General features: G+C 42.2%; 1 protein-coding gene across 5 annotated transcripts in view; it reads left to right on the top strand.

Annotated features, from left to right (window-relative positions):
- Positions 1-25,200, top strand: part of LOC134224618 (Ig-like and fibronectin type-III domain-containing protein 1) — a 704,696-nt gene extending 679,496 nt beyond the window's left edge. For all 5 annotated transcript variants that reach the window (XM_062704044.1, XM_062704041.1, XM_062704040.1 and 2 more), the window contains 8 exons: positions 13,932-14,521; positions 14,581-15,081; positions 15,140-15,598; positions 15,658-15,904; positions 15,966-16,144; positions 16,206-16,702; positions 16,791-17,238; positions 24,871-25,200. In XM_062704044.1, the coding sequence (XP_062560028.1) occupies positions 13,932-14,521; positions 14,581-15,081; positions 15,140-15,598; positions 15,658-15,904; positions 15,966-16,144; positions 16,206-16,702; positions 16,791-17,238; positions 24,871-25,062 (3,113 nt within the window). In that variant the 3' untranslated portion in view covers positions 25,063-25,200. The remainder of the gene's footprint in view (positions 1-13,931; positions 14,522-14,580; positions 15,082-15,139; positions 15,599-15,657; positions 15,905-15,965; positions 16,145-16,205; positions 16,703-16,790; positions 17,239-24,870) is intronic.
- Positions 25,201-26,757: the final 1,557 nt, after the last annotated feature.

The raw sequence follows: 26,757 nt of genomic DNA, 5'->3' as shown, positions 1-26,757 counted from the left end.
GGCACGCCATTACTAAAGCGATTAAACATAATCGTCGCTCGATGTCTTTCCATTCGGGTGTAAAGTTTGCTGTAAATATTCAAACGCCCATAAGTAGATTATAGTAGTAAAACCCTAATCCAATTAAAATGCAGTTTCAGAAAACGAAATCATCCAACCATATCCAAATTGTTTTCACATAAACAGTTTAAGTACGAAGCCAACATACATATATTCTTCCGTTCAACGCTCGTACGTATGTTTTATAGGCATGCGACCGCTTGGTGGTAAAAAGCCTCCTCCCGGTCCCCCCACTCCCTCAATCCAACGACGCTTTTCCGGCAGTTTGAAGTGCCTGTTGAAAAGGGTGCTCACAAATCAAAACGAAAACCGCGCCTGCACACTGACTGTCGGGCATCAGAAAGTTTTTCCTCGCGCTAACTACCGTGGTGGGGCGCCGGCCGCCGCCGCGACAGCGACACTTGCCATTTTGCTTTTCATTTGCTGGCGTCCCACTTTCCTCGTAAAAATTAAACGCATTTTATAAATCTCCCGTCTAATCCTTGCAAAGTGCTCGCCAGGGATAAGGGCCATCTTCACTCAAGGGAAGACAAGCGCATTTATTTATAGATGTGTTGGCCGTGTGTTACGCCTGTTAGATGGAACGTAAATTAAACCGAATTGTGATGAAACAAACTGAATGAATTAGTAGACACCGAGCAAACTCGATTTTAAATTGCTTTATTAAAAAAATATTCTATTAGCTAAAGTTATTACAATGGCTAAAATAATTTCCTTTTCAGATTAGTTTAAAACTACCAATTTTCAAATTTGTTCAAACTAAATGCCTTAATGTCCATTCGGCGAAACTTCCATTCGAGCAAACGGCAATTCGGCGTCGCAACCTTGCACCGAACAATCCAGCATCGTTAGTCTGCGTTCTTGCAGATGAATGGCAAAATATTCATGACTGGTGTGCCGTTTTATAATGTGCGTTAAGGGAACTTTCCTCCCGTCCATAAATAATTTAGCGATTCACCTCGTTTGATGAATATTGGATGGAACGCTTTTTCGCTCGTTGATTTTTTTGAATGATATTGGATTTGGCAGTCCGACGGCATGACATGGGCGGTTCGGTGATGGAACTACCAAACTTCTGGCATTTATTGGGCCTTTCTTTTTTTCGATATGATGTACTATGAATCAAATTGGATGGATATTCATACGGAACCAATAGCCTGGAAAATTGCTTCCGACAGTTGGTAGCCGTAGAAGTGATGCTAATGGAATGTTGATACAGTCTTCATAACAGCAACAAGTACTACACCTTGTCGTCAGCCTCTAATTCCACATCCTGTCCAAAGGGAACTCTTTTAAGCGAGACATGTTCCTTTACAGTTCACGTCATATCCAATAAGCTGTAATATGTTGGAAATGAGCTTTTTATTGAACAGCCAGCAAAGATGTCTTGTGCATCCTACCGCACCACCGAGAGCTTTCACAAGGCAAACGAACGACAAGAACATCCATTCTGGTCTGACTTTCGAGGCTCTTCACTTGCCGGTTTGCGATTACTCATCGCAATAACTGGAGCAAAAACATCAAAGAGAAGCCCGCGATTAAAGCTTCACCTCCTTTACCTCATAATTTCGTGGATATTATGGCTGTGAAACACTTCGGTGCGCTTTTTACACCAGATTCTCGCTTCTATGTTTTCTATGGTGATATCGTGCGAATAAGAGTCATCTTTGCATCTCGCGTAGGAGAAAGTCAAAACGAATACGGAGACATCAAACATTGGAACTTGAGCGTATAAATTGAGGAAGCAAAAAGGATTGCTTTGAAGAATTTAAAATGTGTGGAAGGACAGTCTGATTGGATGAAATAGCAAATTCGTTGAAATATCAATACGTCTATATCTACAACTAGAAAATGCGATGCAAAGCCGAATAAGTGATATTTCAGTCAAACTTGAGACGGACGAGCAAACAAATATTTAAATTTGGAGCTTTGTGATGTTTGCAGGGAACTGATCCTTTAAATTCTTTCTCTTTAAATTGGTTGTGTTATAGTTTATGAGAGTTTGAGACTCAAAGTTATGACAAAGAACCCTAAATTCATCAACAATCGAGATCATAAGTCTTCAGACTGTGGGACGTAGCCCCCCAGAGGAACCGCATAAAACAAATCTTGATTCATAAGTTAGTCTCTATTTGGTTTAAAAAATCTATTCTAGTTTTTGGGTTAGAATGACTGGAGAACAAATAGGTTTGCGACGTTTTTCGATAGTTATGAAGAAAAATTTCCATTTCATTTTTCTCTCATTTCTGTGACTTAAAAACGCAACTTTCAAAACGCAATGGTTGAAAAGCAAAAATTGCAATTATAAAAAAAAGTATTTTTCATAACGAAATCAAAATGTTCCATTGAAAAAAAAACAAAATTTTCATAAATACTTGAGTGGGACATCGTGGTCAATTTTTCAAATCAATGGTTTTTCGAAACCATTTGGGGTCCCAAACAATTGTGCAGAATTTGGGCCCGATTGATTGCTTCCTCGCTTTCCGCATTGCGTTTAAAGTATGTATGGTAATTAGTATGGGAAAAGGTACTTTTTAGCATGTATACTCCTAGAAGTTTTAGTTCATCATAAACCACATTATGTTAAAGTATAACCCAAAGAATGTCTAAGAACTTTGCTGAAAAAGGTACGTTACTGGAACGTCCTCTAAAAAAGTTATACGCTTCGAAGTTTGATTGTTCAATTTATTTATTATTTATTCAGACTAAGGCCGAAGTGGCCTGTGCGGTATATAAGAGTCTTCTCCATTCGGCTCGGTCCATGGCTACACGTCGCCAACCACGCAGTCTACGGAGGGTCCGCAAGTCATCTTCCACCTGATAGATCCACCTTGCCCGCTGCGCTCCTCGCCTTCTTGTGCCCGTTGGATCGTTGTCGAGAACCATTTTCACCAGGTTACTGTCCGACATTCTGGCTACGTGCCCGGCCCACCGCAGTCGTCCGATTTTCGCGGTGTGAACGATGAATGGTTCTCCCAGCAGCTCATGCAACTCGTGGTTCATTCGCCTCCTCCACGTACCGTCCGCCATCTGCACCCCACCATAGATGGTACGCAGCACTTTCCTTTCGAAAACTCCCAGTGCGCGTTGGTTCTCCACGAGCATCGTCGCGTTTTGTAGATAGTCAGTTTGGTACGGCGGAAAACTCTATTCGATCGGAGCGTCTTGCAGAGTCCAAAGTACGTACGATTTCCAGCCACTATGCGTCTCCGAATTTCTCTGCTGGTATCATTTTCAGCAGTCACCAGTGAGCCCAAGTACACAAATTCTTCTACCACCTCGATTTCGTCACCACCGATGCAAACTCGCGGTGGGTGGCTCACATTGTCTTCTCTTGAACCTCTTCCTATTATGTACTTAGTCTTCGACGTGTTGATGACTAGTCCGATCCGCTTGGCTTCCCTCTTCAGTCTGATGTAGGCTTCCTCCATCTTCTCAAAGTTACAATTGATTGTTTGATTGTTCAAACCATATGCAAAAAAATCGTTTATTCTGCCAGCACTGCCGAACTACGTGGACCAATAATTTGACTGAGTGTTATCTTAAAATTATTGATCTTATAGGTCTGGGAAGCTAATTGGAGTTATTCGGAATTATTTCTCAACGTAAAAATCCGGACAAGAAGGAAAAAGGGTTTTGCCCTCTAACAACCAATGACTGTCCAGTAGTGCTGATAGAAACATTGATTTCTCGCACATGGTTTGAACAATCTATCTTCGGAGCGTAATATTTTTTTGATATACGTGCCAGCAGCTTACCTTCTTCAGCCTAGTATTTCGGCATCCTTCAGACTTTATGCAAACGTATTGAGTGACGTGATTGGCGATAAATTGAAGCCGATAGGAGCAAAAATGCAAAAAAGTACGTTTTCCCATACTAATTTCCATCTTAAATTCAAACGCGATGCGGAAAGCGGAGACGCAACCAATCAAACCCACCTCGCGTTTTTTTTTTCAAACAACGCTCCCCACTCTAATAAATACATCAATCTTACAAAATTTTCAACAAAACTTTTTTTTTTAATTTTTTTTTGTGATACTTTTTACAAAATAATCAATGAAGAGCAATAAAAAATAAGAAAATTTCCATAAAAAATACAAAAAAGCAATAAAATTGATTGAATTTTCCATGAACAATAAACGCTTTTAAAGAAGCAGTCTATGGGAAAAAAAGCTCAGTTTTATTGCTTTTTTATATTTTTCATAGAATTTTTCTTTCTGTGAAATTTTTCTTTTATAATTGCAATTTTTGCTTTAAAAAGTACTAATTTATTTTTGTTTTGTGGAAAATTTTTAATTGTTTATGGAAATCTTGCATTTTTTAGGGAAATTTTATACATATTATTTATTGCATATACCTTGATTTCTTCATTGGCAAATTTCCTATTTTTTGTGGAAAATTTTCAATTTTTTAGGGTTAGTTTTTATTTTGGTCAAACTTTATTTACTCAACCATTTTACCAGAAGATAATAAATTCTGATTCGTTTTCAAAAACTAAGAAAATATTTTTAGAAGCATTCGCTTGCTTTTAATTCTTCATGTTCAATCTAAACAATCCCAAACTTTTACAATTAGTATAAAGATACTGCCCTTTCGTCATTTTCTAAATAAGCAAAACAAAATGGTACTATTGTGATGCATCAAAATCAATTTTGTTATAACTTTAGAATGCATCAACCAATCATCAACAAATTCAATAGTTTCATTTAAAAGGTTCCCCCAAACACACGCGACGCAATTCTATCGATTGGCGACTGCGATTCGGTCGCCATTGATATGGAAGGGTAAATAGAACATTGCCTGCAGCCAGCAGCCCAACGATAGAATGGTGGCGACTACTTGTCACCGTTGCGGCGATGGAATCTGGGGGGGGGGGGGTTTGGGGGAGCCTCAAAAGAAAGACAGTCGCGTTGCGCCGCGTGTCTTTGAGGGAACCTTAAATAGTACATAGTTGTTGTACCGTGCGTCTCCACCTGTTCGTATGTAATCAGAGTGATTAAAATTTTTAGAATTATGGACAAGAAGTGGAAACAGTCATTGTTCCGTCTAGGACGAAAGTCCGAGAACATTCCTTGAATCCGAAACCCAACTGATCTACAAGTCTCTAGAACCCTATGGAACTATTTGGATGCGACAACTATATCGACGCAACATCATCGTACGATGCGACATCACCATACGACGTGACATCGATGCAACAACAAATCATGTTGCACACGCTGAAAGGAATATGCATGAAATTCCTAGAAATAATCAAAATGAGTATATAGGCAGTGTTGTAGCACAATTCGAGTCAGTATAATTTTACCATGCACGACGCGAATATGATCGATAACCGTATTGTTAACAAAGTGTAGTGTATTGAAAGGTGAATAAAGTGAAGTAGTTCAGTAGTGCAAAGTGGTGTTTTTCCTAGTTAATCCCAGTGTTACAGTCCACTGACCAGCTAAGAAGGGAATCGTCTCCTATGTTTCAAGAACATCATTCCATTCCAACGATTGCCCTATTCCAGTTCATAACAGCCAGTTTTGGGACGAAACATTGGTCCTTCGAACCGGATATTGTACCGGAGATTATCCTGTGAATCTGTTTTGACTACTGCAGTGTTCCTAATTATTAGTGTGAAAAATGCCACGAGTGGAATATTCGCCGATTAAACACACCGCACCGGAAACTACCACACCTGTAAATGAAAACCGGCTAGTGAATGAGAACCATGAAGTGATCCAAAACCAAATATCGTTGCCGAATCCTCCAAATCAGGAGAATCGTTCGGAGGATTCTCAATCATCGTTCCTTGGATTTGATTGGCAAGCTCAGGTGAGTACGTAGATTATGGAAAAGCTTAATGGACTCTTCCGTCAGCTCAACCAAATAGAGCAAAAGGTTGTACGCATTCAGTTTACTTTGCGAGATCAAAGGCACATGAGCTTGTCCCAACTCAACGTAATCAGTGGAAAGCTCACAGCAGCGTACACTGAGTTCAGCAAATTCCACAGTGAGATTATGGCCTTGATTCCCGATGCTGCTGAGGAAGAACAAGAGGAAATTTACACTGCGTTCGAGGATCGCTACGACAGTGCGTCAACTACATTTCAAGAGATGATGTTTGTTCTCAATAGCAACTCTCAAGTCAAGCCTCAAGCAATAATCCAGCAGCAACCGCTTAAAGCTCCAATTCCAACGTTCGACGGGAACTACGCCAGCTGGCCCAAGTTTAAGGCGATTTTCCAAGACCTAATGGAAAATTCTGCCGATTCCGACGCCATCAAATTGTACCATTTAGACAAGGCTCTAATTGGGCCGGCTGCAGCTTCACTCGATTCCAAAATAATGAATGAGGGAAGTTACCAACAAGCATGGCAGGTTTTGAGTGAACGCTACGAGAACCAACGAATCATAGTTGAGACTCACCTGCGAGGCCTGCTCAATCTGAGGAAGATGCCCAGTGAATCGTTCAAGGAATTACGTTTCTTGGTGGACGAAGCAACGGGACATGTGGAGACCCTACGATATCTGAAGCAAGAACACCGGCGTTTCAGAACACATGGTTGTATACCTAATCAGAGCTGCTCTCGACAATGTCACTCGTAAGGCATGGGAGTCGACCCTGAAAAGAGGTGAGTTGCCAAGGTACGATCCAACAATTCAATTCCTGAAATCACGCTGTCAAATTCTGGAGAACTTCGAGATGTCACAGCTTTCAATCTCGCCGGCATCAAGGATGAAGCCTAGTCCAGCACCCAAACTTCTACCACAGAAAACCAACGCCGCCATAAGTTCAAACCAATATGTCAAGTCATGTGAGATTTGTTCTGGTGAACATTTCAACTGCCAGTGCTCGCTATTGAAACAACTCACGACAGCGCAGCGAGCCGAGAAGATACGCTCCATTGGACTCTGCTTCAATTGTCTACGTAAAGGCCATCATTCCGAGCAATGCTCTTCCACAAGAACCTGTCGAAAGTGCAACAAGAAACACCACTCATTGCTGCATGAAGAATTGAAGCCATACAACACCGAAGTTGTTCGACCCGACGTTTCTACTCTAATCCGAACGAACGCTTCTTCTCCTGCCTCGTCGCCCTCGACTGTGATTGACCCTGTAACCACGACCTGTTCCTGCAGCAGAACACCGGAGTCCAAAACAGTGTTGTTGCTCACCGCCGTAGTTCACGCTTTCGATAAGGAGGGTCAGCCCCATCCTTGTCGAATACTACCAAACAGTGGGTCGCAGGTAAACTTCATCACGGAAAAGATGGCCAATCTCCTTGTAGTTTCGAGAACGAAAACCAACGTCCAAACCCAGGGATCAACGCACTCCGAAATCTTTCTCGTGAGAAGATTACCGTGACAGTCCGTTCCAGATTTACCGAGTTCCAAGCCTGCATTGAATTCTTGGTGACACATAAGGTAACACAATCCATACCTTCTGCCAAGTTCGATGTGAGTTCCTGAAATCTTCCCGATTTCATTCTACTAGCAGATCCAAAATTCCATACTCCAGACAAGATCGATGCACTCATTGTAGGAGAGCTTTTGTTCGACATTTTCCGGCCACATTGCACTAGGTCCAAATCTACCGACGCTTCGTGAAACCTATCTAGGATGGATTGTTGCAGGAATCATCAGTACATCAGGAAATTCAAGTGCAAATGCTTTTCATTCCAATGTTGATACCGTTGAAGATGCTGAGGATCTGATGCACAGATTCTGGAAACTCGAAGAAGTGCCAACCGCTTCCAGTCGCTCAGCCGAAAAGCAGTCTTGTTAGGACCATTTCTTGTTAACGTATAAGCGTAATTCGTCCGGAAAATTTGTAGTGCAGCTTCCATTCAAACAGAATTTGGACCAACTTGACGACCGTTGCGCTTTAGTACTCAAACGATTCCTGATGTTGGAAAAGCAGTTCAAGCGTGATCACAACTTACGAAGCCAATATATTGATTTCCTTCGTGAGTAAGAGTCACTTGGGCACTGCCATCAAGTTGATGAAGCCAACGACTTTCCACATCAAGCCAAGTACTACCTACTGCACCACGCAGTTCTAAGCCCTATGAAATCTAGTACAAACTGTCGAGTGGTTTTTGATGCTAGTGCGAAATCGGAACCTACGAAACTGTCTTTGAACGAGGTTCTACAGATAGGTCTTGTCGTACAGAGTGACTTATACTCGATCTCACTGTGCTTCCGAAAATACTCCTATGCTTTTTCCGCTGATATATCGAAAATGTATCGTCAAGTGCTCATTTCGCCGGAGAACCAACGATTTCTGCGAATCTTTTGGCGAGAGGACCCATCACAACCGCTAAGAGTAATGGAACTAAACACGGTTACATATGGAACAGCTTCGGTTCCGTACCAAGCAACGTGCTGTCTCATGCAACTAACTGAGGATGAAGCTTTGGATTTCCCTGTCGCTTCTCGGATCGCGAGGGAAGATTTCTACGGCGATGACGTATTATACGGCGCCGATACGTTGGATGAGCTCAGCGAATGTCACTCCCAATTGAAGGCTCTGCTAGCTCGCGGTGGCTTCCAATTACACAAGTGGTGTTCGAATTCTGAGGATTTTCTGCAACATATACCACCGCATGAACGGGAAAAACAGATGTCTTTGCATGAATATGGAGTGAACGATGTCATCAAGGTGCTAGGATTGCTTTGGGATCCCAAAGCCGACAACTTTCTCATCGCCAGCACATCAACCCAACCACAACTTTTGTCACAGTCAATCACGAAACGAACCGTGTACTCTGAGGTTGCAAAACTATTTGATCCAATGATATGGAAATGCTAATATCATCTTCCAAACTTGGACGTACATGTTCATGATAGCATTAGAGGCGAAAGTATAGAATTGATAGTTCCGTTAGGATACGGCAGGCATGAAGAATGTTTTTATAGAAGTCGATTTGAAAGCGAGCGGAGGGCAATATTTGTGATGGCACATATCGCACGACCTTCCTTCTGCCAAGCTCCCGTATGAAGGGGGAGGGAAGAATATCAGTGTGGAAGCTGATATATCTTCACTGGCAAAAGGAAGGTGGTTTGACTTGCTCATATGCCATCGCGTGCGGAAGGATTTGCTATCGACGAGTACTGTCTCCAAATTTCTAATATGACATCAGCATTTAGTCGAATAGGATTTTTATTGCACAGTTCTGTTTTCTCATTGCGTCCGTCTCGTCGCAACCAACTTGGCTGCCTATTTGATCCACTTGGACTATTTTCTCCGGTTATTTTAGTGGCAAAACTCTTCATCCAACAACTATGGAAAACCAAAGCCGACTGGGATGAAGTGCTTGACGACGAAAATCAACGTAAGTGGATAGAACTCCGGAATGCATTACCTCAACTGAGTCTGATACAAGTACCAAAATGTGTCATCTTTCAAAACGCAGTATACTACGAACTTCATGGATTTGGAGATGCTTCAGAAGCCGCATATTATTTATTATTTATTTATTTAGTTTACATCTAAACAGATAACATTTGGTGCGAAGGGGAATCTTTTTTGACCGCTGTTTCTTCTGGAGACGGTACTTACACAGACGATACGCCTTCGTATTTCACCACTAACATTGCTATCAGCCGTTGGCAAGGATGCAAGGTGAATTCCTCGACCACCTCGAAGGTATCCCCGTCTATCGTAGCACTGCTTCCCAGGCGGGCCCTGTCGCGCTCGGTTCCGCCCACAAGCATGTACTTTGTCTTTATGTTGAAAATCGTACCCCGGCTGTTACATCCGGCTCTCCGGATGACACCTTCTAGCGCAATGTTGAACAACAGGCTCGAAAGTCCATCACGCGATTCGAACGAACTGGAGTGTTCGCTCGAAATCTTCACACAGTTTTGCACACCATCCATCGTTGCTTTGATCAGTCTGGTAAGCTTCCCATGGAAGCTGTTCTCGTTCATAATTTTCCATAGTTCTGCGCGGTCTATACTGTCGTATGCCGCCCTGAAATCAATGAACAGATGGTGCGTTGGGACCTGGTATTCAGTTTTGAGGGATTTGCCGTACAGTAAATATCTGGTCCGTTGTCGAGCGGCCGTCAACAAAGCCGGCTTGATAACTTCCCACGAACTCATTCACTAATAATGACAGACGACGGAAGATGATCTGGGATATCACTTTGTAGGCGGCATTAAGGATGGTGATCGCTCGAAAGTTCTCACACTCCAGCTTGTCGCCTTTCTTGTAGATGAGGCATATAACCCCTTTCTTCCACTTCTCCGGTAGCTGTTCAGTTTCCCAGATTCTGACTATCAGTTTGTGCTGACTAGTGGCTAGCTTTTCTGGGCCCATCTTGATGAGCTCAGCACCGATACCATCCTTACCAGCTGCTTTATTGGTCTTTAGCTGTTCAATGGCATCCTTAACTTCCCTCAATGTGGGGGCTGGTTGGCTTCCATCGTCCGCTGAACTGACGTAGACATCTCCTCCGCTGCGCTGCCTTGACTTTCACTGTCTGTACTCTCAGCGCCATATAAATGTTCTTAGTAGTGCTGCTTCCACCTTTCGATCACCACACCTTCGTTCGCCAAGATGCTCCCATCCTTATCCCTGGACATTTCGGCTCGCGGCATGAAGCCTTAGCGGTATGCGTTGAGTTTCTGATAGAACTTGCTTGTTTCTTAAGAACGGCACAGCTGTTCCATCTCCTCACACTCCGCTTCTTCCAGGCGGCGTTTTTTCTCCTGAAAAGGGCGGGTCTGCTGTCTCCGCTTCCGTCTATAACGTTCCACATTCTGCCGGATACCTTGCTGTAGCGCGACCGCCCGCGCAGCGTCCTTCTCCTCCAGAATCTGTCTGCACTCTTCGTCGAACCAATCGTTCCGTCGACTTCGTCCCATATACCCGACGTTGTTCTCCGCTGCGTCGTTAATAGCTGCTTTGACTGTATTCCAGCAGTATGCAAGAGGGTCCCCATCGAGCTCACCCTCTTCCGGCAATACTGCCTCGAGATGCTGCGCGTATGCAGTGGCGACATCAGGTTATCTCAGTCGCTCTAGGTCGTACTGCGGCGGTCGTCGGTACCGAACATTGTTGACGGAGAGTTTTGGGCGCAGTTTAACCATCACCAGATAGTGGTAAAAGTCGATGTTAGCGCCACGATATATCCTGACGTTGATAATGTCGGAGAAGTGCCGTCCATCAGTTAGAACGTGGTCGATTTGTAATTCTGACTGCCGTGGTGATCTCCAGGTGTACCGATACGGAAGGCTGTGTTGGAAGTAGGTGCTGCGAGTGGCCATATTCTTGGAAGCGGCGAAATCAATTAGTCGTAGGACGTTTTCGTTCGTCAGTCGGTGAGCGCTGAACTTCCTCCTCTTGGCCAACCTGAGCGCTCAAATCTCCTATGATGATTTTGACATCGTGGCTTAGGCAGCAGTCGTACTCACGTTCTAGCTGCGCGTAGAATACGTCCTTATCATTATCAGTGCTTCCGGAGTGTGGGCTATGGACGTTGATTATGCTGAAGTTGAAGAACCAACCTTTGATCTCTCATTGATCGGCCGCCACCCGATCACGCGCCTTTGCATATCGCCCATCACTATTAAAGCTGTTCCCAGCTCGTGTGTGCTGCCGCAGCTCTGCTAGATGGTATGATTACCTCTGAACATTCGCACAATTGATCCCTTCCAACAAACCTCCTGCAGCGCTACGATGCCGAATCCACGGTCCTTGAGCACATCGGCGAGTATGCGTGTGCTCCCGATGAAGTTGAGAGATTTGCAGTTCCACGATCCGAGTTTCCAATCGCTAGTCCCTTTTCGTCGCAGTGGTCTTCGCCGATGGTTCCGGTCCGTACTCTATTGTTGATTGTTCGTTGCGTATATTTTTTTAAAGGCTGGCTTGCAGGGCCTGATACCAAACCCCCTATATTTCCGGAGGACCATTCCTCCTTATTTCCGGTGAACCATGGTGCACGGTTTCACTTAGAGTCCCTCGCTGGCACTCGGACGATGATCAGCCGCCCCTAACATGGAGTACAGACGCTGTTGTGAGCCGATCCTGACATGGAAAACAGACGCACCGTAAAATTTGCACCTCAGGGGTTTCTTCCCTGGGAATTCTAAAACACGATCATAGTATTACCTTTTCAGTCTTTAGATCTTTTTTGACTTTGGACAACGTCTTACCCGAAGGTACTAGGTGTCAAGTTAGAATCTAAAATTGTGGACCATCACGAAATCATGTAAGATTTTTAACGTTACTAGCGTTTTAATCATTCCATGAATTTTAAATATTCATATATCAATCAACTCGGAAACTCTCCAGCAATTTGCCAATTTCATTGAAACTTAAGATTATCAACGATAAACTATTAAAAATTCAATTCTTGCCAAAGCCAGTAAAAACTTCAGATGTAACCAATCCCATTCGTACATTCCTAACACGGACATCAGAATGATGTAAGTCACGGAGCTTCTGGTCCACCGTAAGATTTGCGTTGTGTATAAAACATGCAGTACCTGCCGTGCGCGAGTCATTCACTACACTTGCATCGAATCGAATGCACTGCACCGGGCCGGAAAGAAGCAATGCGAACCGGGGACATTGCACCAAAACTGGCGGCGGCAAGGCAGCGAAAACAAGCTAAAGGCATCAATAGAATAGTGCCGCGTGTGTTTTGGCAACAGCAGAAAGTTGCCATTCGTAATAGAATCATGAGTGGGCTGCAGAAAAATATTCGAATTGATGGCATCAGTAGCAGTCAAGTGAAATTTTTTCTCTTCAGATTATGATTTGAGGCCGTGGAAGGTTCTTAAAATGGTCCGAGACCTCTCCCCTCTTGAAAGGGGTGGGGGCTCCCATACAAATGAAATACAAATTTCTAAATAGAGAATCAATCAAGTAAATGTAACCAAATTCGACATGAGGGAGGTTTTTGAAAGCAAGAAATGTATTGCTCTAAATGAGGAGATTCCCGTACAAATAAAACACAAAATCTTTGATAAAGATAAAGGTCGACGGGGCTGTTTGTAGAATAGAGAAGGGTTGAGTAGAGACAAATTTTCTTTAAAGTGCATATCATGATCGCTTAGCGACCGCAAAAGTTGCCTTCGGCTGCAGAATCAGAAAGAGCCACGTAATACAAAAATGTATATATTTGCATGGATGGCGTCAGTAGCAGCCAAGTGAAATTTACTCTCAAGATTCTGAATCTAAGTTTGTCACTTTTAAGGTCACTCCTGACGGAATCCAAGTTCCAAAGTGCTCGCGTTTTCGGGGGCACACCACTCGATTCAGAGGCGGCGCACAACTGTCTTTTTGTTGATTCAGCTTTGCTGCTTTGCAGCATGCGTGAAATAATAAGAATGACAGTTGTGCGTTGCTTCCGTATCGAGTGGTGTGCCCCCGAAAACGCGAGCACTTTTAAACTCGGATTCCGTCAGTGACCTTAAGCCCTAAACGCAATTCAGCGAAAACGGCAAGATTTTACAGAAAATATATGGATTAACTGTCAAATCCTGTCGTTTCCGTCAACATTCTTGCTGCAATGCCGTAATCTGACAAAATAACGTATGCGCCAAATTACAACATACTAGTTTTCCATTTTTCTGCTAAAGAGCACGATTAGTTAACACAATTGTCTGAAAATACGTTGTCCAACGATTACCTTGCGGTCAAATCTTGTACACAATCCTTTTGATTTTTGAAAAATAAAGAGCTCGGTGCGTCAAAGTCGGATACCCATGGCTCTCCATGGCCATCATCAGCGGCGCCATTTAGCATTTTTCCGATGATGATGCAAAGTTTAAATTAAGAAGTAAAATTGTAAACAGACATTCGCCAAAACAAGCTCAATAATAGTTTTCTTTTCTTTTCTACATTCTTCCCTCCTTGGTTTCTCAAATAGACGTGCGAGGGTGCTGTGTAAAAAACGGCGTCAGTCACCGTACCTGTCTGGACAAAATGTGTGACCCGGTCAAGGCAGATTTTACCGAGGTCCCCGATCTGATGGTATGTGCTCCCTGGGCAAACATCACATTTTCCTGTCTTGCCAACCAAGTCGACCACACTCCGTGTTGTAAATCACGAGGCATTCCAGACGCGTGTTTACCGTTCTGCTCCGGCACGGTTCGGGCCATCAATTTCAACTACTTTAAGTGTCTGCAGTACATGTCCGACTACAGCAGCTGTCTGCTGCAAGGGTACGGTGTTTTGTCAGGACCGCCGTCGAAGCTGAAGGCACCATTGATTGCACCGCACTTCGTTGTGCTCGAATGGAAGCCGCCAAAGATTTTACCCGATACGGTAACATCGTACCATCTGCACTATCGACGATTGGGAAGCGGCGAAGAATACGCGGTTGTAGAGAAGGATCAAGCACCGGTTATTGTTGAAGATTTGGAGGCTGGTCAGTATTACGAAGCTTTTGTGGTTGCGGTTAATGCACATGGAAAGGGTGGACCATCCCCACGGCTTGTATTCCAGACCAAACGAGAGGTTTGTAGTTCATACTCTGGATTGTTAAATGTTTCGTAACTTGGGTTTATTTACTGCAGAGCCAAGCGGAGGTAATAACTCCATCGTACAACATGACAGCATGTTGTCACGCATCTGGGCTGTTACCGCAATGCGGTGCTCTGTGCAGCTATGACGTCAAGATGTCTGATCTACAGAAACTTGGAAACACATGTCGAGGTCAGATCGCCACGATCGTTCGGTGTAGCGCTGGTGGTAGAGATCACACATCTTGTTGCGCCCGCCGAGCTGTTCCACCAAAATGTCAATCACTGTGTCGAGGAGTCATCACCCAATCACCAGCCGACTGTCTACCGTATGCCGGCAACATCATTCAATGCTTCGAGGAAGGGATCGGCCACATTCCACCGCCAATAGAAAATCTGCACGTTACTTCTGTCACCAACACTAGCATTTCACTCGCTTGGGTTCCTTCGGAAACAGACGTCAACAACACTGAAACGAAGGCAACGGACTTCGTAGTTCAGTATGGTAAAGTTGACAACATGACCATGTACGAAACTATCATCAAATTGGAGAACGTAAGTACTTTATTATTTATTCAATGTTCCTGAGTTAACGATTACAACTTTTACACAGGAGATCAACACTACGGAAACTGATATAGAACTGAACAACCTAGAACCAAAGGCCTTATACCGAATCACCGTCATAGCTCGTGGTTCTCACGGAACTTCCCTTCCATCGTCCATGCTTCTCATCAACACTTCCCGAACAGACAAAGCCAGTACAGTTTTCGGCGCCCCTTCACCTCCACATTCGCTATCAGTCTCATCGCACAGTGCCACTTGGATCAACGTTGCTTGGCAACCTCCAGAGTTTTCTCATCCTCATGAGACCATTACCTACCGAGTGATCCACAAGGTTGCCAATAACTTCACAGTGATCGATACCCGTCTTCTGGGTGTCCGAATTGCCAACCTCCAACCAAATACTCAGCACATTGTCTACGTAGTTGCTTTGGGAGCTAAGGGAACCAGTTTACCGTCGGAGACCTTGGTCGCGTGGACTGATCCAGCCCTGCCTGCTTTTGTTGACGTAAGTAATATTGAAGTTCCTCTAAAGCTCAAGTCTGGCTCAATTCGAATTTCCCACAGCCTCCAACTGTTCATCCATCGGATATCATTTCCGAGGGTGGTTCAATGACAATCCTCTGTCTGGCCTTGGGAAACCCAGCGCCAACCATTTCTTTGTACGTCGGGGGCCATTTGGTTCGTCAGGATACTTCCCGGCACATGATTACTGTGATACACAACGTTACCACCGACATGGAGCACATTTCCTGTTATGCTGACAACGGCTACGGGATCCCAATGCAAGCCTCCAAGAAGGTTAACATCAGCTGTAAGTAAATTTGAAGAAAATTGTCAATTCGCGCTCACTACCACGATCTTTCGAATTACAGTCGCACCGAGAATTCAAGCTTCTGGAATCACTGTCGCATCGGTAGGGGAATCCGTTGACCTAAAATGTACCGTTCGAGCACGACCTATTCCGAAAACTATGTTCTGGCGCGATCATGATGGTCGAGTTCCCGTAATCCAAGGCGGCAACTATGCAATGTCTATGAAAAACGATGTCGATGTGAGTTCGTCTGAATTTTGCCATGCTTTGAATAATGCCACACATTCCTTAATTCAAACAGGACACATCCCTATACACAATGACACTGACAGTCAACAAATTGACAGCTCAAGAAGTCGGGGACTATTTCTGCCATGCTGAAAATGCTCTCGGGTCGTCGACCCGAGCTGTGTCGGTCCGCATCAGGAACACAGCTGCATCTACCAACATTTCCGAGTGTTGCGTTACTCAGAATGTCTCGTCCGCCTGTATGAGTGCCTGCTCCTTCTACATCGATATCGAAAGCGTCATCGACCGACCGGAGTGTATCGTGGATTTCGACAAACTGATGAAGTGCGCCGCCGACGGATCGGATCATCGCGGGTGCTGCGCATCCAAAGACATACCGAGACGATGCCTGAACTGGTGCCGTGGTGAGCCCATCTCTCCACCAGGTACCTGTGCCTTGCAGCATACCCGAACCATCGTGGGATGCTTCCAGGAGAATAGGGAACGACTCCCTGGACCACCCCAGAACTTGCAGGTTCAAGTTCTGAATGATGAAGAAGCTCTCATTAGGTAAGACCAAACGAAACCAGCAGCAAATAGTGATTTTTTTCTGACTTCTATGTATTCGAATCATTTTTCATGTAATACTTTAAACTAGATGGGACCCACCGGTTAAAAACCCGCATGCTGTAGAAGGCTATCGGGTGTTCTGGCACGATCTGGAACCAGTGTCGGACAATCTGTCGAATGTGATCAGCGGGTTGGGAACCAGCCGGTTGGATGCCCAGGAAACCAGCATCAAACTGGAAGGTCTCAAACCGAACGTAATGTACGAACTTGTCATCAAGGCCGGTAACCATTTTGGAGCATCGGTCCTTTCGGAACCGTTGCGGTTCACCGTTGGCGATCAGCACATAACGTCCGCTTCGCAGGCCTCGAACGCAGGAGTGATCAGTGGAATCATTGCTGGAATTTTGGCAATTGCTTTGGCAATCGCTGCACTTGTGATAATGAAGAAGCGGAAAATTGGCCAGAAGCAAGCCAATGGTGGAGTGGCCTTCGAGAATCCAAGTTATCTGCGCGAGATGAACGTGGAACATGTTCAGGTAAGCCATGATTTTGTTTTAATACTTCGGCTATTTGTTTTTTTACAGATTAGTTATTAAATATTGAATGAAACTAAGTCAAACTTAATATGTGGAAACATTATAAATAAGATCTTGTGTTAACCACGAAACTGCTGCTGTGTGTTCTTCCATAACTCAGTGCTGAAATTCGTGACTACACTATAGATGGTGTAGTCATTTGGCTGAATGCGGTTTAGCAGAATGCCATTTGGCCGAATAGTTGAATTATGTTTCCTTATTAGGGGAACTGCTCCTGGACTTCATCTCATGGCTCCGTTGTCCATCCCTTCAAAAAACAAAGCAATGGAAAATAATTTGGTTTGTTTATTATTTTTGTGATTTTTTCAGCAGTGAGCACGCATGTTGACAAAAAGAAGTGACGGAATTGGTGCCGTATTTGTTTGTTTAGCGATGAGATGAATATATGTTCAGTGAGATGGAGATCGGATCAGTTCCCCTATGTGTGTAGAGTGAGAAGTGAAATGTTCGAAGTGATTAGTGAGAGATGAAAAGTAGTAGTGACAAGTGTGCAGTGAGAATTACGAAGTAAAAAGTAACAAGTGAGACATGAGAAATAAGTAGTGTGGAATTATTGGTGAGTGAGATTTGATAGTTGAGAAGTGATAAGTGAGAATCGAGTAGTAAGTAAATCGAGAAGCAAGAAAGAAAAGGGAAGACGAAAGTTGGATGAAGGGAGATGTAAGGGGAACGAAGGATTCTTTATTCCAATCAATCCATATCCAATCCAAATCCAATCCAAATCCAATCCGAATGCAATTCAAATCCAATCCGAATCCAATCCAAGCCCAATCAAAATCCAAATCCAATCCAAATCCAATCCAAATCCAATCCAAATCCAATCCAAATCCAATCCAAACCAATCCAAACCAATCCAAACCAATCCAAACCAATCCAAACCAATCCAAACCAATCCAAACCAACCAAATCCCAATCCAAACCAATCCAAACCCAATCCAATCCAAACCAATCAAAATCCCATCCAAACCAAACCAACCCAATCCAATCCAAACCAACCAAACCAATCCAAACCAATCTAAACCCAATCCAAACCAAACCAATCAAAATCCCATCCAAACCAACCCAACCAATCCAAACCAATCCAAACCAATCCAAACCAATCCAAACCAATTCCAACCAATCCAAACCAATCCAAACCAATCCAATCCAACCAAACCAACCAAACCAATCCAAACCAATCCCAAACCAATCCAAACCAATCCAAACCAACCAAACCAATCCAAACCAATCCAAACCAACCAACCAACCAATCCAAACCAATCCAAACGCAATCCAACCAATCCAAACCAATCCAAACCGATCCAAACCCAACCCAAACCAAACCAATCCAATCCAAATCAAAACCAATCCAACCAATCCAATCCAAACCAAACCAATCCAAACCAATCCAAACCAAACCAATCCAAACCAAACCAATCCAAATCAAACCAATCCAAACCAATCCCAATCCAATCAAATCCCATCCAAACCAATCCAAACCAATCCAACCAATCCAAACCAATCCAAATACAATCCAAACCAAGCCAAACCAATCCAAACCAATCCGAACCAATCCAACCAAACCAATCCAAACCAAACCAAACCAAACCAAACCAAACCAATCCAAACCAATCCAAACAAATCCAATCCAAACCAATCCAAACCAACACAAACCAATCCAATCCAAACCAATCCACATCCAATCCAAACCAATCCAAACCAATCCAAACCAATCCAAACCAACCAATCCAAACCAATCCAACCAATCCAAACCAATCCAAACCAATCCAAACCAATCCAAACCAATCCAAACCAATCCAAACCAACCAAACCAATCCAAACCAATCCAAACCAACCAAACCAACCAAACCAATCCAAACCAATCCAAACCAATCCAAACCAATCCAAACCAACCAAACCAATCCAAATCCAATCCAAACCAATCCAAACCAATCCAAACCAATCCAACCAATCCAAACCAACCAAACCAAACCAATCCAAACCAATCCAAACCAATCCAAATCCAATCCAAACCAATCCAAACCAATCCAAACCAATCCAAACCAATCCAAACCAATCCAAACCAATCCAAACCAATCCAAACCAATCCAAACCAACCAATCCAATCCAAACCAATCCAAACCAACCAAACCAATCCAAACCCAAATCCAATCCAACCAAACCAATCCAAACCAATCCAAACCAATCCAAATGCAATCCAAACCAACCAAACCAACCAAACCAACCAAACCAATCCAAACCAACCAAACCAATCCAAACCAATCCAACCCAACCATCCAAACCAATCCAACCAACCAAAACCACCAATCCAAACCAATCCAAACCAACCAACCAATCCAACCAATCCAAACCAACCAATCCAACCAAACCAAACCAATCCAACCAACCAAACCAATCCAACCAAACCAATCCAAACCAACCAATCCAAACCAATCCAAACCATCCAAACCAATCCAAACCAATCCAACCAACCAATCCAACCAACCAAACCAATCCAACCAACCAAACCAAACCAATCCAAACCAATCCAAACCAAACCAATCCAAACCAACCAACCAATCCAATCCAACCAAACCAACCAACCAACCAAACCAATCCAAACCAATCCAAACCAACCAAACCAATCCAAACCAACCAACCAAACCAACCAAACCAACCAATCCAAACCAATCCAAACCAATCCAAACCAATCCAAACCAAATCCAATCCAAACCAATCCAAACCAACCAAATCCAATCCAAACCAACCAAACCAATCCAAACCAATCCAAACCAACCAACCAATCCAAACCAATCCAAACCAATCCAAACCAATCCAAACCAATCCAAACCAACCAACCAACCAAACCAATCCAAACCAATCCAAACCAATCCAACCAATCCAAACCAATCCAAACCAATCCAACCAACCAAACCAATCCAAACCAATCCAAACCAATCCAAACCAATCCAAACCAAATCCAAACCAACCAAACCAATCCAAACCAATCCAAACCAATCCAAACCAACCAAACCAATCCAAACCAATCCAAACCAATCCAAACCAACCAAACCAATCCAAACCAATCCAAACCAATCCAAATCCAATCCAAACCAATCCAAACCAATCCAAACCAACCCAAACCAATCCAAACCAATCCAAATCCAACCAAACCAATCCAAACCAATCCAAACCAATCCAAACCAATCCAAACCAACCAACCAACCAATCCAAACCAATCCAAACCAATCCAAACCAACCAAACCAATCCAAACCAATCCAAACCAATCCAAACCAATCCAAACCAACCAAACCAATCCAAACCAACCAAACCAATCCAAACCAATCCAAACCAATCCAAACCAATCCAAACCAACCAAACCAACCAAACCAATCCAAACCAATCCAAACCAATCCAAACCAATCCAACCAATCCAAACCAATCCAAATCCAACCAACCAACCAATCCAAACCAATCCAAACCAACCAAACCAACCAAACCAATCCAAACCAACCAAACCAATCCAAACCAATCCAAACCAATCCAAACCAACCAAACCAATCCAAACCAATCCAAACCAATCCAAACCAATCCAAACCAATCCAAACCAACCAAACCAATCCAAACCAATCCAAACCAATCCAAACCAATCCAAACCAACCAAACCAATCCAAACCAATCCAACCAAACCAATCCAAACCAATCCAAACCAATCCAAACCAATCCAAACCAATCCAAACCAATCCAAACCAATCCAAACCAACCAAACCAATCCAAACCAATCCAAACCAATCCAAACCAATCCAAACCAATCCAAACCAACCAAACCAACCAAACCAATCCAAACCAATCCAAACCAACCAAACCAATCCAAACCAATCCAAACCAACCAAACCAATCCAAACCAATCCAAACCAATCCAAACCAACCAAACCAATCCAAACCAATCCAAACCAATCCAAACCAATCCAACCAATCCAACCAATCCAAACCAATCCAACCAACCAAACCAATCCAAACCAATCCAAACCAATCCAAATCCAATCCAAATCCAATCCAAACCAATCCAAACCAATCCAAACCAATCCAAACCAACCAAACCAACCAAACCAATCCAAACCAATCCAAACCAATCCAACCAATCCAAACCAACCAACCAAACCAATCCAAATCCAATCCAAACCAATCCAAACCAATCCAAACCAATCCAAACCAATCCAAACCAATCCAAACCAATCCAAACCAATCCAAACCAATCCAAACCAATCCAAACCAATCCAAACCAATCCAAACCAATCCAAACCAATCCAACCAATCCAAATCCAACCAACCAATCCAAACCAACCAAACCAATCCAACCAATCCAAACCAATCCAAACCAATCCAAACCAATCCAAACCAACCAAACCAATCCAAACACAACCAAAATCCCATCCAAATCTAATCCAAACCAATTCCAACCAATCCAAACCAATCCAAACCCAATCCAACCAACCCAAACCAATCCAAACCAATCCAACAAATTCCAATCCAAACCAATCCAAACCAATCCAAACCAATACAAACCAATCCAATCCAAACCAATCCAAACCTAATCCAAACCAATCCAAACCAATCCAAACCAATCCAAACCAACCAAACCAATCCAAACCCAATCCAAACCAATCCAAACCAATCCAACCAATCCAAACCAACCAAATCTAATCCAAACCAATCCAAACCAATCCATATCCAATCCAAACCAATCCACATCCAATCCAAACCAATCCAAACCAATCCAAACCAACCAAACCAATCCAAACCAATCCAAACCATTCCAAACCAATCCAAACCAATCCAAACACAATCCAAACCAACCCAAATCCAATCCAAACCAATCCAAACCAATCCAAACCAGTCGAAACCAAACCAAACCAACCCAAACCAATCCAAACCAATCCAAACCAATCCAAACCAATCCAAACCAATCCAACCAATCCAAACCAATCCAAATCCAATCCAAACCAACCAAACCAATCCAAACCAATCCAAACCAATCCAAACCAATCCAAACCAATCCAAACCAATCCAAACCAATCCAAACCAACCAAACCAACCAAACCAATCCAAACCAATTCCAACCAAACCAATCCAAACCAATCCAAACCAATCCAAACCAATCCAAACCAATCCAAACCAATCCAAACCAATCCAAACCAATCCAAACCAATCCAACCAATCCAAATCCAATCCAAATCCAATCCAAATCCAATCCAAATCCAATCTAAATCGAACCCAAATCCAATCCAAATCCAATTCAAATCCAATCCAAAACCAATCCAAAACCAATCCAAATTCAATCCAAATCCAATCCAAATCCAATCCAAATCCAATCCAAATCCAATCCAAATCCAATCCAAATCCAATTCAAATCCAATCCGAAACCAAACCAGATCCCATCCAAATTCAAATCCAAATCCAATATAAAACCAATCCAAATCCAATTCAAATCTAATCCAAATCCAATCGAATCCAAATCCAACCCAAATCTAATACAAATCCAATCCAAAGCCAAATCAATTCACATCAATTCAAACCCAATCGAAACTCACAGCCTCTCCAATCCAATAATCTAAATTCAATGCAAATTAATTTCGAATCCAATCCCAATAAAATCCAAATTCAATTCTAATAACATCCAAACTCAATGTAAATCCAAATCCAATCTAAATCCTACTCAACTCCAATCCATATTTTTTCCAGATTCAATCCATATCAAACCTAAATCCAATCCTTATCTTAATCCAGTCCTTATAAAAGCACAAAATTGCCATAAATAATTCAATGTTAGCAATAAATAATTACAAAATTTTCCAAATAATATTTTTTTCCATAAAACATTAAAAACTTTCCACAAAATAATTAATAAAGATCAATTAAAAAAAATCAAATTTCCATAAAAAAGAGCAATAAAAATGATTAAATTTAATTCCATGAACAATGAACCTATTTAAAGAAGGATGGAAGAAATCCTCAGTTATATTGCTTTTTTTAATTTCTTTATGGAAGTTTTCATTTTTTTACTGCTCTTTATTGATTTTTTGGTGGAAAAAATATTTATTTTGTGGAAAATTTTGTAATTGTTTATTGCTAATCTAATCTTCTCTTTTTCTTCCTCTTCTTCTTCTTCTTCTTTCTTCTTTTCTATATTTTCTATATATAAAAATAAACTTGCATTTCTTTTGAGGCAATATAACTCACGAACGGATGGATCGATTTGTAAGATTTCCTCACTAATCGATTCGTCTTGGGATCAGTTAAAGTTGTTCAATTTGATGAGAAAAGTTGGAAAATGGTCAAAATCCAACGGTTTCATGAGTTCTGAAGAAAGTCATCAAGCTCGAATTGAAATCGATCTAGCGTGCGACACTGCAATCAAATCTTGAATCAGTTTTTTAAATGAAATATTTTGATTTTTCTATGGAAAATTCTTATTTTATAATTGCAATGTTTTCTTTTAAAAGTGCTATTATTTATTGAAATTTTGCATTATTCAGGGAAAATTTATATTTATTTATTGCTTATACCCTGAGTGACAAATCCCTATTTTTTATGGAAAATTTCTATTTTCTATGGGGAGTTTTTATTGTGCCATGCAACAAAATGACAACTTTCGTGATAATTTTCCAAGGCTCTCATAGATGTGAAAAATGTCTCCGCAGTACAAATAGCACGTGCTATCCAAGCATTCGCCGCCGGAATGCACCACGTGACGACCAAATTTTCAAAAATATCAAAGTAGCTTTTTTTCTGGAGGTATGTTTTTCCGAAGCCGTCTTCGGTTTTTCTTAGGCGACTATCTGGCGCGTATTTTTCGTTGTGATCAAAAATTAACGGAAGAGTAGATTTTTTTATGAGCGGTACAGTATTTTAGTCAAGTCAAAATCCATTCAGAGTCGTGTTTCTCCAGTAAGCGGATCGGTCGGTCATCGCAATTTAGTTTTGCTTTGTGCGGCCGGTCACCGATATTTTGTTCTGCATTTTGCGGGTGAGTAAATTGATCAGAAAGAGAAAATTAGGTTCGCATCCAGTTGTGTAGTGCGGTCGGAAATTAAAATAATTAGCGTTCGTTCAATTTTTTGTTTTGTTTTAAATAAAACTACACGCTATACACGGCAGACCGAACCCTGCGACACTCCCTACCCCATATATCCAACATCCCCGTGATTTCTCTTGGAAGTGCAGATGACTCGTCGGCTTCTATGGAAGAGAGTACCACGTCACAATTTCCTACCTATTCCTTAATTGACCTGCATTCGGACACGGCCGGCGCTGGTATTGCTTATTCTTGGGTCACCAGTTCTTACACATTGAAGATGATGTTAGTCCCAAACTTCATCTGTTGGTTCTCTGTGTAATTACAGCAATAACGGAGTAGCAACCGTGGGCGGTCAATCATGCTCATGCTCATGCTAGCCAACTCAAAATCCATTCTGCATTCAACCCAAATCCAATTTTATAACTGATCATCCAATCTAATCAAATTACATATCAGTTCGAATCATAGCTTCAACTTCAACTGAAAGCCAATTCTATTCCAATTTGAATTGCAGATCCCAGCCGTTTCCGGCCAAAACGGAACCGATTGGCGACAGGAGTCCCTGCACACCGCCAACGGAACCGCCACCACCGGTCTCAATCAGGAAAACTCGGTCGTCCCCATGGCCACCGAGGTGAATCCTTCGTTGTACGAAGAGCTCAAGCTAGGCCACGATCGGGCCGGATTCAAAAGACTTGTTTCTTAGGAATTGCAGAATCCTGCTGCGCCCGAAGGGGGCGAGAACTAAACGCCTCCCAGGAACTGGCAGAGTGGAAACGAAGAAAAAGTGTACTTGTAAATATACCAACGGACAGTTTTAGATGTGATCAATTGTGAGACGAAGCCGATAATGATGATGGTCAGTAAATAGCTGTTCACGTCATCTGTTTTTACCGTATTAGTCGTGATCGAGCGTAAGATTATGATGAATTTCTAGGTGCTGAATCAGATTTTTATAGGGTTAGACACATTTTTATTAGTGAAAGGTTAGAAAACGTTTTCTATGCGCAACAAAGCATTATTCAGCTACAGATGAAACTTGGAAGCACATACACAAAACATTCAGAGCTAAACTTTGTTAAGTAGCAGTGATGATAGCCACACCATCCGCGAAGCAAGAACAATAGAAGGTAATCCGATGACATCCAACCCACTATCAACCACCTCCACCAGCAGAAATCTAGTCAAAACGATGAAAACACATTATCGTCGTGGACGAAACCATCAGTTTACCAATGAAGAAATGCATAGCAAGATATTCTAGATCCGCCTTCAAGGTGGTTCGCACATGACCAGTGGCAATAAAGCATTAAGTTACCTACCTATTCTATTCGAAACAAATATTTATTAGTTCATCATGCGGCATGTGAGGGTCATTTACACTTCAGCTCCGAGTGTCCATCAATTAGAGAATGAAATTGAAGTAAAAACTAGTAGAGTAAAACCATTGCATATACCTTCTGCCCGAGTGGTGTGTGTATGTGTGTTTGATGGCATTAACGTTTTTTAAATGTATGTATGTTTCAACAGCAACATCAAAACATGCACAAAAGCACACGGAAGGAGTCACAAACATCGTACACTCTGGAAACCTTGCCTCAGACGGATTGTTCTGAAGAAACTTTCGATTTTTGACTAAAAGGTCGGAAGAGCACAAACAAACAAATCGAAGAAATCTCAAACGAAGACCATTATGTTAGGTTAAAATTCTGCAGCATCTGTAAATAGGTATGTTTCGTGCGTGTGAAGGGCAGTTTATTGGAAAAGTTTAGGACATCTTCAGTTTCCAACGTTGTCAAATGGACGGAAAAAAGAGTTCATTAATTGTTGTTTAGCATGTAAAAAGATGTTTGTGAAGGGAACCAATAGAGAAGCAATAAAAGAAACTAGTTTTATAATAAATAAAAGATAAGTGGGCTTATTGAATCCGAATTGTTCAAAAAATGTATTCATCGTACAATATGTTTTACATCACAGTAAAAGCAAAAAAAATGTTTAGCTTTTCATACAGATACTGTGTACAGAATTATTAGCTTTGATTACAATCAATGTATTGAAATCTTCCGAATTTTGAATATATCAAAATTTTATACAGATTTTACAGGATTTATATGCAGAATTGTATTAAAATCCTTCCTTGGTTGGATAAGATGACAATGTGGCATATTCAAGCGAATGGAGTTTTAAATAAACGTAACCTATTTCAGGGTCTCCAAAACGGCCTGAAGTTCTAAACATGCGATCTACCCGATTAACCAAGTCCTGAACGATGTATCCGTGCATTGCTAAATATCCCAGCAGGTTCGTTGAGCCGATAGGATTTCATTCATTATTTTCACAAGCTACAATAGGCCCTCCATGATTCGATGTTCGACTCGTGGAAGCAAATGATGCCATACTA

The sequence above is a fragment of the Armigeres subalbatus genome, chromosome 3 (assembly GCF_024139115.2).
Source record: "Armigeres subalbatus isolate Guangzhou_Male chromosome 3, GZ_Asu_2, whole genome shotgun sequence".
Taxonomy (NCBI): domain Eukaryota; kingdom Metazoa; phylum Arthropoda; class Insecta; order Diptera; family Culicidae; genus Armigeres; species Armigeres subalbatus.
The sequence above is the reverse complement of the archived record's forward strand: the minus strand, read 5'-3'. Positions and strand labels throughout refer to the sequence as shown.